Source organism: Cetorhinus maximus, chromosome 2 (genome assembly GCF_964194155.1).
Source record: "Cetorhinus maximus chromosome 2, sCetMax3.hap1.1, whole genome shotgun sequence".
Classification (NCBI taxonomy): Eukaryota; Metazoa; Chordata; class Chondrichthyes; order Lamniformes; family Cetorhinidae; genus Cetorhinus; species Cetorhinus maximus.
Window position 1 is genome coordinate 206152071 of NC_135880.1, and position 14236 is coordinate 206166306.

The 14236-nt window shown below is 42.7% G+C and overlaps 1 protein-coding gene across 1 annotated transcript in view; it reads right to left on the minus strand.

The window, feature by feature from the left end:
• Nucleotides 1–14236, minus strand: part of igsf9bb (immunoglobulin superfamily, member 9Bb) — a 676902-nt gene that overhangs the window by 68189 nt on the left and 594477 nt on the right. The window contains exon 13 of the mRNA XM_078531919.1: nucleotides 3001–3176. Coding sequence (XP_078388045.1) covers nucleotides 3001–3176 — 176 coding nt within the window. The remainder of the gene's footprint in view (nucleotides 1–3000; nucleotides 3177–14236) is intronic.

Genomic DNA, 14236 nt, shown 5'->3' on the forward strand with positions numbered 1-14236 from the left:
GGGATGTCTCCTGCAGTCTTGGCTAATATTTATCTCTCTGCAACATCACTGAAATAGATTATCTAGTCATTTATCTCTATGGTATGTGGGACTTTGCTTTGAGAAAGTTGGCTGCCACATTTCTTATATTACAACAGTCATTACAGTTCAAAAATATTTATTGCCTGTGACATATTGTAACTTCCTTAAGGTGTGCCAGGCACTTTTTTTTTTGTTCATTCATGGGATGTGGGTGTCGCTGGCTAGGCCAGCATTTATTGGCCACCCCTAATTGCCCCTTGTTCAGAGGGTATTTAAGAGCCAACCACATCGCTGTGGGTCTGCAGTCACATGTAGGCCAGACCAGGTAAGGACAACAGAACTCCTCCCGTAAAGGACATTAGTGAACCAGTTGGGTTTTTACAACAATGAACAATGGTTTGATGGTCATCATTAGACTTTTAATTCCAGAATTTTACTGAATTCAAATTCTACCATCTGCCATGGTGGGATGTGAATCCAGGTCCACAGGGCATTATTCTGGGTCTCTGGATTACTAGCCCAGTGACAATACCACTATGCCATCGCCTCATCCATTTGCAATTGCTTTATATTTGCACAGAAAGCTGTTGAAATTAATTGATAATGTTATAAATGGATGTTGTGAGCATAGAAAAAAATACATTTCAAATAGGCATTATTTACACAATTTTGTGCGGTGGGGGGGGCATAGGGACAGGGTGTACAGGGGGTGGTGAGGGAGACGGAGTGTTGGCGGTGAAGGTAAATGCAATTTCTGAACCTGCCAAATGAATCCTGCCCTAGCTTGTCAATTCATGGACACTAGAGAACAGATTGAGCTCTTGTGGAAATTATGTCCCAATTTATTCTTTCCTGAGCCTTGCTTATGGTTTATTTGCTTTAATTAAGAAAACATAGCAAAACTTATCTGATGAGTAATGCAGTCAGGTCGTTGCACTCCACGTTATTAAATGTTAAGTGTGTACAATTCTGGGAAATGTTATCCTGATAATCCCTATTAAACCTCCAATCACGGACCAATGTCACAACACTGTTAACATAGGATTTAGATACACTTTATAATGTGTTCAGTATCATTGGCACACGTTGCCAATTGATGTGAGTAAGCAAATTAAACACGCTAAGGAAGTAGTAACAGTTGAATTGCTGAGTCAAGACTAGCTGTACACATACCCTGAGCTCCATTATTACATCTTTGTCATTATGAGCACTCAAATATTTTGCATCTTCACTGATGCCAAACATAAGTTCAAATACTTAATCTCCAGAGCTACAGTTCTCTGAGGTGTAATGCTATGATCGTGGGCATATCATTTGTGCAAAGATCTATCCATTATTTGTATTAATTCAAGGTAATAAACATCCTGGCATTTGTGTGTTAGTATTCATTATTTTGCAATTTTTTTGTTTGAACAATTTTAATTTTTAAGCCAGCAACTCCTCTATTACGTGATTCAGCATTGGAGGTGCACCTTGTTAATAATTCATTTTCCATTGAAAACAATAAGAGCAGTCCTTATAGAAATTAGAGCACCGAAAGAGGCCATTCAGCCCACTGTATCTGTGCTAGTATCTGCACTAATTCCTATATCCCATCCTTCCCAATACTCTTTCCCCACATCATTTCATATATTTTCCATATCCAAGTTCCTTTTAAATAATGTTATAGTCTCGGACTCAATATCACCTCTGGTGAAGCATTTAATTTCTAATAATTCTCTGAATGAAAACATTTCTTCTAACCTCCCCTTTGTCCAAGTGATAATCATAGAATAGAGTCTCAGAATGGTCATAGCACAAAAGGAGGCTATTTGGCCCATTGAACCCATGCCAGCTTTCTACAAGAGCAATTTAGCTAATCCCACTCCCCTGCCCTTTTCCTGTAGTCCTGCTATTTTTTTCACTTCAGCTGCTTATCCAATTCCCTTCTGAAAGCCCCGATTATATCTCCACCAACCTTTTCAGGCAGCGTATTCCGGATCCTAACCACTCAGTGAATAAAAAAGCTTTTCCTCATGTCGTGTTTGGTTCTTTTGCCAATCATTTTACATTGGTGTCCTCTGATTCTTGATGCTTCCACCAATGGGAGCAATTTTTCCCTATCTATTCTGTCTAGACACTACGCAATTTTGTACACTTTTATCAAATGTCCACTTAACCTTCTCTCCTCTAGGAGAACGACCCCAGCTTTGTATCCAGGTAACTGAAGTCCCTTGTCCCTGAAATCATTCTTGTGAATCTTTTCTGCATCCTGTGTAAAGCCTTCACATCCTTCCTAATGTCTTATGCCCAGAATTGGACACAATCGTCCAGTTGAGGTCAATCTAGTATTTTACAAAGGTTCTTAAGTTCTGAAGAAGAGTCATATTGGACATGAAGTGTTAACTTTGATTCTCTCTCCACAGATGCTGCCAGACCTGCTAAGTCTTTTCGGCACTTTTTGTTTTTATTTCTTCATAACTTCCTTGCTTTTAGCCTTTATGCCTCTTTTTGTAAAGTCCAGAATCCCATAAGCCTTTTTAACCACTTTCTCAACCAATATAGAGCTGAATTTTTCTGCAAGTGTTGGGAACCATATAGTGGCCCCGAAGCCGTGCTTGTCATCATGAACTATGATGAAAGATTATTAACCTGAAACATTAACTCTGTTTCTTTCTCCCCAGATATTGCCTGTCCTGGTGAATATTTCCAGTATTTTCTGTTTTATTTCAGATTTCCAGCATCTGCAGTGCTCTCCTTTTCAATGAGTATAAATTTAGTATCGGAGCCAGGGTACCATGTTCCAACAATGGTAGTACTAATGGATACTTATGGCAATATGGTCATGCACGGTGGCTTTAAAAAAAATCAATATGCATATAAGGGTTCATAACATTTGAGATTTTAAAACTTATGGAATTTATTGACATGGAGCTAAAACAACATTCCAGAACTGATGGGTTAGTAGTGCACACTTACACTGAATATAATTTTACTCACCCAGTGTGTTCACAGTGATGACTTCACTGAAGGGCCCTGTGCCCAGTTTATTCTGTGCTAGCACACTGAACTGGTATGCGGTCTCAGGCTCCAGGCCCTCCACCAGCAGCCAGGTAAGGCCTGTGGATACAGGCAGTGAAAGCCAGTCATGGGGTCCCAGCATAGCCCTCTTTACCCTGTGGCAAATACAGAACTGGATAGTTAGCGTCTGCTTTGCAGCCAGGTGCATTTTCAGGTCAGACTGCAGTTTGAGGGTGAAACAGGTCTTGTGGAATGAAACAGCATTGAAATCATAATCCAATACAGTGAAGAAATGTGGTTTACCTTTTCAGCAGCTCATTTAATTGATGAGAATACACTTCCTTCAAACCTCTCCTAAACTCACTAATTGTAAAAGTGTGCCTGACACATTTTTCCCCACTCAGTATCTACAGCAACACTAACAATTCCCAGCTGAGAAATGGCATTCAACATTGAAAATACCAAACTTCCTTATATTGTAATCCAATTCCAACTTCCAAAGATCATCTCCCTTCTTCACCAATTCACTGACTGTTTATCATCCTGGGCCTTTTAAGGCACTCTTTTTGAATGAAGTGACCAATATTAGCTGTTAGGGAGGAAGCATTCATTCCTAATCTTTGTTAAATGCAAATCTTGATCAATTAATTCACCTTGAGACCTAAATTTGAAAAAGAGTTATATGCCATAATTAAACCCTTATTTACTGATGTCCAGACTTTGGTTGGATAATCAGTCCATATAAATATATACAACGGGAAGCAATCTGTAGCAAAACCACAAACCTCTTCTTTCTGAATGGGATTACAGTGCAGCAAAACTTAGAGATCTGAGCAATTTTTCCCCTACAAGAGCTCAATGGAATTAGGCAAATATTTGAAAGGGTCAAAATTGCAGGGCTATGGGAAAGTAACAGGGCAGTGGGACTAATAGGAAAACTCTTACAAAGACCCAACACAGGTACATTGGGACAAATTGCCTCTTTCTGTGCTATATGATTCAACAATTCTATAAGGGGAGGGGTGAAAGGATTAACATAGGCCTAAATTTTCACACAGATGGAGAGGCTCTGGTCATAGGGTAGGGACATAGGATGGCATAGGGAGTATGGGGCCATAGGGAGCGGTATGGGGCATAGGGTGGCACAGGGGGTATGAGGGGCCATAGTGGATGGCTAGAGGGGTATAGGGTGGAACTGGAGGTGTGAGGGACCATAGGGGGGTGGGTAGAGGGGCATAGGGTAGCATTGGGGGCATGAAGGCCCACAGGCGAGGGTGTGGGGCATGAGGTGGCATGGATTGGCATGGGGAGTGTGTGGGTGCGAGGAGTGAAGGCTGGAGGGATGTGTTTTGTTTTGTTCATTTTTTCCCATAAATTCACCAACGTGTCGGTGCATAAAGGCAGGCCTCCCACCCAACCCACCTCTGCACCTGGCAGCCTCTGCACTCATTCCCAGGGCGGTGGGCCCGACTTCTAACGCAGCCTGTCCCCGGAACGGAAATCCGACCTTCCAGTCCACTTTTACCTGGGTCTACTTGGTGGAGCCGAGAAAAGTCCCAAATCTGCACTCCTGATGTGGCAGTGAAAATCCGAGCCTTAGTGTTGCTTAATGTAGGGGATCAATAGGGTTGGGGTGGGGGGGAGAGCTGCTAAATTCAAAATGCAATAATCATGCATGGGCTTTATATATCGGCTTAATTAGTCAAATGGCCTGTTATCACTTCACAATTCAGACACGCTCTTGAAATAATTCAGCAATAGCTGATATTTTTGAATGAGGGCACAAGCCCCTAGGCTGCCTCATTGCACAGATAATGGTAATTGTTTTATTTCAAATGTTAAGAATTATGGAGCCTGTCATTGGAAAATGCTGAGGGAAGCATTCTTGTGATTTATCAGTTGCCCAAATTTATGGCATATAATTCTTAACTAACTTCTAACTTTTTTTTTGCACACGTTGTGACAAAAATCCTCCATTTAATGATTGCCTATAGTAGGCACCGGTACAAATCTGGTGTACTAGTTCAAATTCTGGTAATGGTGGAGGTGCTTAATTCAAGCTGGCATGTACAGTACACACTGGGTAGAAGCATGCATTTCACTCACATGTCCGGCTTCCTCAGTTTGCAAACTGGGTCCGTTTATACCCACCAGTGCAGAGCAATCCATATCTGGGACAAAGAGGGGCTGAGTCGGCTCAACAGCGGATCCATTGGCATGTGGATGATCCCCCACATCAGTGCTGACTTTTACACAGTGTATACTAAAGATCAGTGCCAATGATAAAAGTTAGTAATGCAACTTAAATCTGAAAACTACGTGCAATGCAGAAATGTAGGAAAAATAGGAAGCATCGCAGCGCATTGGAGAATGGTTGTTTGCCCCCTCGAAATCACTGGACTCCAACATATTAAAACGCATTGGACTCTCAATCTGTGCAAATTAGAAAGACACGGTCCATACATCAGTAAATTTAATTAATTTAACTCGTTACAGGATTTCACAGGTGACCAAGCCAAAGGGCTATCATTATTCTGTTGGTGACATATGAAAGCTTTATAAATAGAAGTGTGCAGTGGTGGTACACAATACTTGCTGTTGACAGTCTTCACGATTATATAAAATAATATATATCTATATGACATCGACATCTCAATGGTTTAAGTTGCAGCTGATATTGCAACTGCTATGTCACAGAGCCTGCAGTGAGGCAGTGCCGAATGCAAGGTTTCACAGCAAGCTGTTCCAAAACAACAATGGCACCCCCAGCACAGTTACTGAAGTGTCAGCTTGGCTCAGTGGTAGGTCTCTTGCCCCTTAGTCAGGCAGTTGTGGGTTCAAGCCCCACTTCAAAGGAGCTAAATATAGAATCAATGATATCACTGAGGGAGTGCTGCTCTGTTGAAGGGGGCTGCCTTTGGATAACATTTTAAACTACCTACTCAGTTGCACATAAACAATCCTATGCAGTAATTTTGAGAACAATTGGTGAATTATCCAGCTAAATATTTGTCCTTCAGCCACTGCTTAAGAAAATAAACAGATTTGGGACCTTCTTGTGCATTTGCCTACTTGCGCAGTGACTACATTTAACAAGTATTTCTTGTGGGACACTTCAAAATACACTGAGGGCAGAAAAGGCACTATATGAATACAGGTTATTTATTTCTTGCCAAGCTAAGCTTGTTTCCCAATTACTTCCAGATTTATTTCCGGCTTGAAGGAACATAGTTTACTTTTAAGACCATTTCCCATGGAGGTTTGGAAGTGCAGAATTGGTTGTATGTAGCTCGCACTCATGCTAGACTCATGATCCCAGCTGCTCTGTTATCTCTTCTTCTTGCCTGAAGGTAGGGTCTTGGTGATTATTTGCCAAACCGTGGCTAAGTACTGTGATTTTACTACGGGTAGGGGTGAGGAGCCACTGCCTGCCTCAGCCAGAGTGGGGATTGAACCCTGTGCTGCTGGTGTTAATCTGATCCACACACTAGCCATCTAGCCAACTGAGTTAACTGCCTCACTATCCTACCCCGGCTCTATTATACTGAACAATTAATGTAATTAATGTACCCATCACTCCTGTGAGTCAGGGCAAAGCTAACCTGGGCTGATTGCATGTATTCCCTGGGAGACTAGAGAAACGGAGGAAGGACCTTGTTACAAGGAAGGAGGAGGGGAAGCAGGGGACACAATCTCAGCCCCAAAAACATCCCCTTTCTTCTGATACATATGAGCACTTGACTAAAATTCCTAACATCTCAAAATTGAATGTAGTTCCAGTACTCTGCCAACAGAGGGAAAACTTTGGATTGAAAGGAGCTACTTGCACCTTGTGTGTAGCCAGGCGATAAATGTGCACATTAAATGTAACCAGTATGTAGGGTCCTCCTAGTGTGCTATAATCCACACAAAGCCTTGGCAGAAGATTTCTTCTGTGGGGTTCATTACAGCAACATCATAAAGCAGTTCTTTACAGGTAGGATCAGGATTTAATTACACCGAGGAAGCACTCACCATAGTATTTATGAAATTCTACTCACAGGAAAGTGCAAACCTTTCCTCTGCATTTTGTGCTGGGATGAGCAGAGATTTGTGATAACTGCTCATTAAGTTACATGCTCCACTGATGTAGGCAGGATGATGTTAACACTCACTGGAATGGTTTAATGAGTGTAGAGGAAGAGCAAAGTGAAATAGCCGTTTTGAACTGTGGAGGATATCAATTGGAGACAGTGTTTTCCTTTTCTGCATTTTTCTTTTGAAATGCTGCTCAGAAATCATTGTGTCTCCCTCAGCTCCTCCATTTTTATGAGGCTGTCTTTCAGATCCGCTGCTCAAGGATTTTTTGAAACTGTACATTTTCAAATACAGTGCAAAGCACTCTAGCTGAAGACAGACACTGTCCTTTGTACTGACTGCTGTGAAAGTCATTACGTGAACAGCCTCACAATCACTGGTGGCTTTAGCGATTTCTATTTTAGTTAAATTAGATGGAGAAAAATGTAGTAGGTTACTTCAACCTTTGAGCAAGCCCTCGGTCGATAAACTACATCATTAATACAGAGACACCATGAATGACAAGGACTTGTTACTGATCTCATGGCTGGTTATTCTGATGCATAACAGCTAATGCTTGAAGGTAGATTCTTGATTAATAAAAATAATGCATGAGCTCCAAGAGATATTTTGTTTTATTTCAAAACTGGGATTGGTTAAAATTCTCAAAGTTAGACTTTACAAACCTATTTTGATTGCAGAAGGTGCTTGTTTAATGGCACCTGGTCTAATCTGCAATTATGGACTGTCTGCAGGGGCTCACAAATTTCTTTTCAATTTACAGCTTCCCTACCTTGTAAGCACAATGCTTCCAGCAGCCTCTTTTAACTGAATTGAGCAACCATGGGGATCTGCAAGTACAAGTTAGTAAAGCTGCTATGTGCTAAACTGAATGACTGAGACATGTTGGCTTTGAAGTGGGATGACTGTACTTCAGCTGATAGAAACTGGAGCTGATTGAAGCATGTAGCACAAAAGGGAATTGGGAATATATTGGTAAAAGAAACATGTGCAGAGCTATGGGGAAAGAGCAGGAGGGTGGGACTAATTGGATAGCTCTTTCAAAGAACTGGCACAGGTATGGCAGGCTGAATGGCCTCTTTTGCACTGTATGATTTTATGATTCACACGAGCATCACGCATCTCTAGCATTTTGTGACCGTGTCAAGGAAAGAACTTGCATTTATAAAGCGCCTTTCAGCGCCTCATGTTGTCCCGGATGCTTTACGGCAAATGAAACATTTTTGAAGTGCAGTCACCATTGTAACAGAGGGGGTTAAATAAACCCCCTCACCCCCATCACTCAGCAGGAAAACTGATGCGACCGAGTCGTCCGCCTGTTGTACACCCTGCCTGCCAATGGACAGGAAAATCGAGCGGGGTGTAAAATGGGCGGATAGCTGTTCACCTTGCAGGAAATCATAAAATTACCCCCTAGATGTTATCGCTGTCCATGCGCAAGTTCGGGGTGGATTCTGCACTCCCACTGTCTCAATGGAAAGTAGTGCTCCGAGGAAGCATATGGTAGGCACCTGTCCTATGACTTTCTGGTTGTTAGTTTGAAATGTCTTTTTAAAAAAAAAATAGGGGCTGTCGTGACTGTAATTTTCAGTGTCACTTCTATGTTTTGCCACCTATTGCTCTGCACCCCCTGCTCCCCCCACCACGACTGCCCCCCCCCCACCTCCCCACCCCGACCAACCACCCATTAAAAAAGCCGGGCAGAGTTCAGAGCACCAGCACATCACCAAAATAACTGCGGACGTGGAACTGCTGAAATGGCGCAATGGCTCTTTTCATGGGCCATGGATCTTTTCCAATGTCAGTGTACAATCTGCGCAGAGCTACAGTGCAGACGAGGCAGTGTCGATTTGTACTGGCAGACCGAGTGCACAGATTGCCCATGGCCAGCAGAGCAATAGCACGCATTAGTTCATGTTTTGGGACATGATTATTTATGTTTATCTGCATCTTGCCTTTAGCAGCATAGGGAAAAATAACTTCGTGTCACTGAAGACATCCGTGCTGCATTAGCTATAGTGCAACTGGAATCAGTTTCCTATAGGAAAAGGACACTGTAAAAGGACTTTCCCCATCAGTGGTTTATGCCCTCAACAATCCTGCAGCTTTTCATCTGATTTCTCCTTCATGTACTGTCTATTTGCAATTAATATGTCTACAGTGCTGTGCATTTTTGACAGGCATTCACGTTCAGATATTGGTCAATCTGAATATAATGCCATAAATCTAAATATGTGCTTCAGAAGCCATTTCCTTAGAGCCCAATTCTGTCAAACCAGCCAGTTTTCACTGTAGTCACTTCTTTGACCCACTTCTCTGCATATTAAACACAGCCTAGTCGAATGCAGCACTGCATCGCATTCAACTTTCAGCAGCCTGTAACAGCAAAGTGATTTACCATGGAGGGCTTCAAGATATTTTGTTACTAATCTACTATTGGAAGTCAACAAATTCCATGCATATAAATGTGAATTTGATCATAATGGGGAGTTACACCTGTGGCATCTCCTATCTAAAGCCAGTGTTGAAACATTCAAAATCCCACATTTACTTTTATACAACATTAAATAGGAAAAACTGATTTTTTTATTTGGATGTAAGTTTAGGTGGATCATGTTCACCTCTCTTCCAATCCACTGGGACAGTTCTCGAATCTAGGGAATTTTGGAAAATCAAACAAAGTTGAGTGGATTTTTTTTCCCTTTATTCTTCCATGGGATGTGGGCATTGCTGGCAAGGTCAGCATTTGTTGCCCATCCCTAATTGGCCTTTAACTGAGCGGCTTGTTAGCCCGTTTATGTGGAGAATTAAAAGTCAACCGAGCCATGAGCAAGATTTTCCCCTCGGTGGGTGGGCAGGTCCAGGGGTGGCAGCGAAATGGATTGCCACCCGCGATTGGGCCCCGACTGCAATTTCACGCTGGCTGGCCAATTAACGGCCCAGCCAATGTGAAAGACACGCTGAGAAGCTCAGAGCTGCCGGGGTGGGGGGGGCGGGAGGAGCGCGAGCGCTGAAGCCTGAGCATGTGTGGGAGAGCGCGCACTGACAGCTCCCTGAAGGCACAGGGCTGCCTCAGGGAGCTGAAGGATTTTAAATACAGAAATAAAAATTTTACAAATGATATAAATGTGTTCCCACATGTGACTCAGTCACATGAAGAGGGACATGTAAAAACTGATGTTAAAAATTTAAAATTTTTTTAATTAACTATTGGAAACCTCATTCCACCCGGGGATGAGGTTTCGTTAAATATGCAAAGGCCGCTTGGCCTTGCTGCCCACCCGCCAGCCGAATGGTTAAGCGGGCAACGAAAAATACAAATTAGTTAATTGCTTAAGGGCCTTAATAGGCCTCTTACTTGTTGGCGGACGCGTTGCCGCCTCTCATGCGCTCCTGCTTACCGAAAGATCGCGAGAGTGCGATGCCCGACGTCACTGCGCACTATTTCACTCCCACTCGGATCGGGCACGTGCCCGCTGGCGGGACGAAAAATTCTTCCCCATAAAGCAGAAACAAATGCTTACTGCAATGTCTCATTCTGGGTGCCACCAATCCAGCCCTCTTCCTCATCCGCCTCCTCTTCATAACACAGGAATAGAGGAACTCCCACTGAGAGATCCATGTCCGTTCAAAAATAGCACTTTTTGCAGAACTAACCAAAAGTTTCAGCTCAGTCCTGGCAGGCTTCTAAAGTGTCAAACAGTTCAACTTGCAGCAACACCAATTGTCAGTTGCAAGACACAAAATGGCCCCTTCAATGCATGATCCACCTCAGGCTAACTTAGTGGTGCTAGTACAAATTCTTGTAAGTGATGGTAAAAATATAGGGCATGTTTGGGGTGGAAGTTGGGGAATATGAGTTGGAGGGGTTAGCTACATCCGTGTTACTGCACTGTTGTAATACAAGCCAACTGTGTATAAATAGGTATTTATATCCTTTAAGAGGAAACTTAACCATTGCTATAGAAATCATGGAAATTACAGTACAGGCCATTCAGTTCATAGTTTCTGTGCTTATACTAGCTCATCAACTGGAGTTGTTCATTCAAAATGTATTTTCTTGTCCCTTTCCTGTGTCCATTTATATTAATCTTTAAAATGCTTATGCAATACCATTTCAATCAATGTTACAGGCTCTGCCACTTGTGGTAGAGCATTCCAAGTTCTGTATAAAATATCCTTTCACCAGAATGATACTGTGGCTTAGAGGATACAATTATGAATACGTATTGACTTGTATTCCTTGGAACATAGAAGAGTGAGCATCGATATGATCAAGGCATTTAAAGTGTTAAAAGCAGTCGATAAGATAGAGGGTAGATAGGGTGGGGATTGAAAATCCTAAGATTTGAGCCAGACCTTTTAGGAGGGAAATTAGGAAATGCTTCTTCACATGAACAGTAGGAGAAATCTGAAATTCCTTCCCCAAAAGGCTGTGGATCTTGGTATAATTGAACTTTCAAGACAATTGATAGATTTTTGCTGGGAAATCAAGAGATGTAGAGCTATGGTGGGTAAATGGAGTTGAGGCACAGATCAGCCATGGTATAATTGAATGGTGGAGTAGGCATGAGGTTCTGAATGGCCTCCTATTCCTATGTACGAAAATTTTTATGTTAGTAATGGCAACTGGAAGTCAATCTTTTCATGAACCTCTAACATAGCGAGCAGCGTAAATCTTCCCCCATTCAGCTTTTATATTATTACCTATATTTTAGGTTTCATTTATACATTGTCTTATGGTTAATAAAACTCCACTTACAATGCAATACTTTATGAGGAAAGTAACAAACCAACACACCTCTTTAGCCTGACCTACTGTCCTGTGGCTCCAGCAAACACTCAAAGCAACACAGCTTCACAAAATATTTAGCATACGCCAGCTTTCTGCAAAAGATTGTGACTTCAATGTACAAACTTGATCTGAGTGCCGCAATGTGATTTTGTGCTGACTCGTGCATGAAAATATACCACTACTATCATCTGACTACAAGCTTACTTCACTAATGACATGACCGACATATGTTAAGTCACTGCTATATAGGTTTGATTGGCATTCCTTTTCAAATGCAGTCTGTGTGCTGACATGTGTGGCTGCGTCAGCACAGACAGTTGCGATCATCTTTAGGCTGTCATACCGCACAGCTGTTGGGATGAAATTCCGATATAAGAGAAGGCTGAAGAATTCCACCTGGTAAAATTTCTTCTTTTCTATTTTGACTTATTTTTCTTCATGGTTAAATGTGTTTTCTCAGCAGAAATCACCTTTGGAACTCCGTACTCAACCCCATTGGCTCTAAGCCCTGAGTTCTGGCTCTGTTTCTAATATTGACTATTGCTATTTAGTCCAAACACCTCCATTTATCTTTTGGTTAGTGTTTGAATGGCAAAGTGTTGTAGCTTTCATAGCTTTCGGGCTAGATTTTATGAGCGCCGTTGTGCCTGCTCCCCCAGCTAAAAAGTCGGAGGTGAGCCTGCAGCAATTTAACACTGGGGGCCGTGTTAATTACCTTAAAGCAAGACCCTATCTGAAGAGGAAGTCCCATCTTAGAGAACTGATGACCAATCAGATGCCTGGCAGCTCTGTACTCCTAGCAGCACCAGGCGGGAGTGGTGGCCACCACGGGGATCTGGGCAGACCTGATTAAGAGGAGCCCAGAATCCAGGGTCATTGGGGCCAGGCTGGCAGGTGCAGGTGAGGGGGCTGGGGGGCCTGGGTTTGAGAGGCCAAGGCCGGGGGTGGGGGGATAAAGGGCGAAATATGGCCTTGAGGGTGGGAGGGTGTCTCCAGACGACTCAGAACCCCTTGGCTGACACCAGTCCGCGCAGCTAAAGCTGCTGGGCTTCCCACATGGTGTGGGCTTCCCTGACTCCATGGGTGGGATTAGGTCCTTAAGTGGCTATAAATTGGCTACTTAAGGGCCTCAAAGGCCTGGGTGGGCTGTCGAATACCAGCCCCATAATATTTCAGTCAGGTTGGGAGTGGGCGGGTAGATGATGGGAAGGCTACCTGCTGCATTTTCCATTCTCCCTCCACCTTCAAACCCACTGGTGGGTGAGTGTAAAATCCTGCCCTTCAACTGCAGCCCAAACTGGTGGGTTGAAGGCCTCCTGTTGGCTGTCATGATCCAAATTGACAGGAATTTGGATAGTTTCAACACTCGGGTACAGTCCTTAACTGGCACAGGACTGGCTGTGATTGGAGGAAACAAGGAGAGGTCAGTAATAGGTGGGTATAAATCTAGAGTACATGGATGAAACTGGCCAATCCTTTGCATTGTTTAATTTCAAGTAAACCATTTCATTCAATAATGAGAGATATGTCTATTCTGAGCAACAACAATTTTCTATTGTTGCCCTGAAGGTTAGCATGTCAAGTATTAACCAACCATGTGGTCTGTCAGAGAAAACGCACCTGGTGGTGCCAATTCTGTGGTGTGCACATAGATTCACAGAATGCTATAGCACAGAAGGAGGTCATTCAGCCCATTATATCTGTACTGGCTCTTTGAAATAGCTATCCAGTTAGTTCCACTCCTCCTGCTCTTTCCCCATAGCCCTACAAATGCTTTCACTTCAAGCATTTACCCAGTTCCATTTTCAAGTTACTACTGAATCTGCTTCCATCAGCCTGTTGGGCAGCACATTCCAGATCATAAAAACTTGCTGCCCATGAGATACGGTCTCGAAAATATCCAAGCCCTTTTCAATTTAGAGCACTATAGCCAACAGGAGACATTCAATCCAGCAGTCTGGGTTAGATTTGAGGACTAACCCACGACACTATATAGACACTGCCCCCCAAGGTAACTTGCATTTTTATCGTGCTTTTAATACAAAAAGAAGTCGCCAGGCTCTTCACAAATAGACATAAAGAAATAGACAACGTTAAAAAGGTAGACAGAGGAACTTTCTGTAAACTCTTTCATAAATTTGCTAAAGTGATCCTATTATTATCCGAGAACCCCCAAGCTTATGTGGAAGGAAACATTTTGTGACGACGATGAGCATAGTGGTTTAAACTATCCATAACTATGTGCTTATTATTAGGGGAAGTAAGATAATTATGGGCAATGAACAGCTCTTCATTCTCATACTTAAAGGGGCAGAACACATGAGCAAACACTAAACTCAAGTC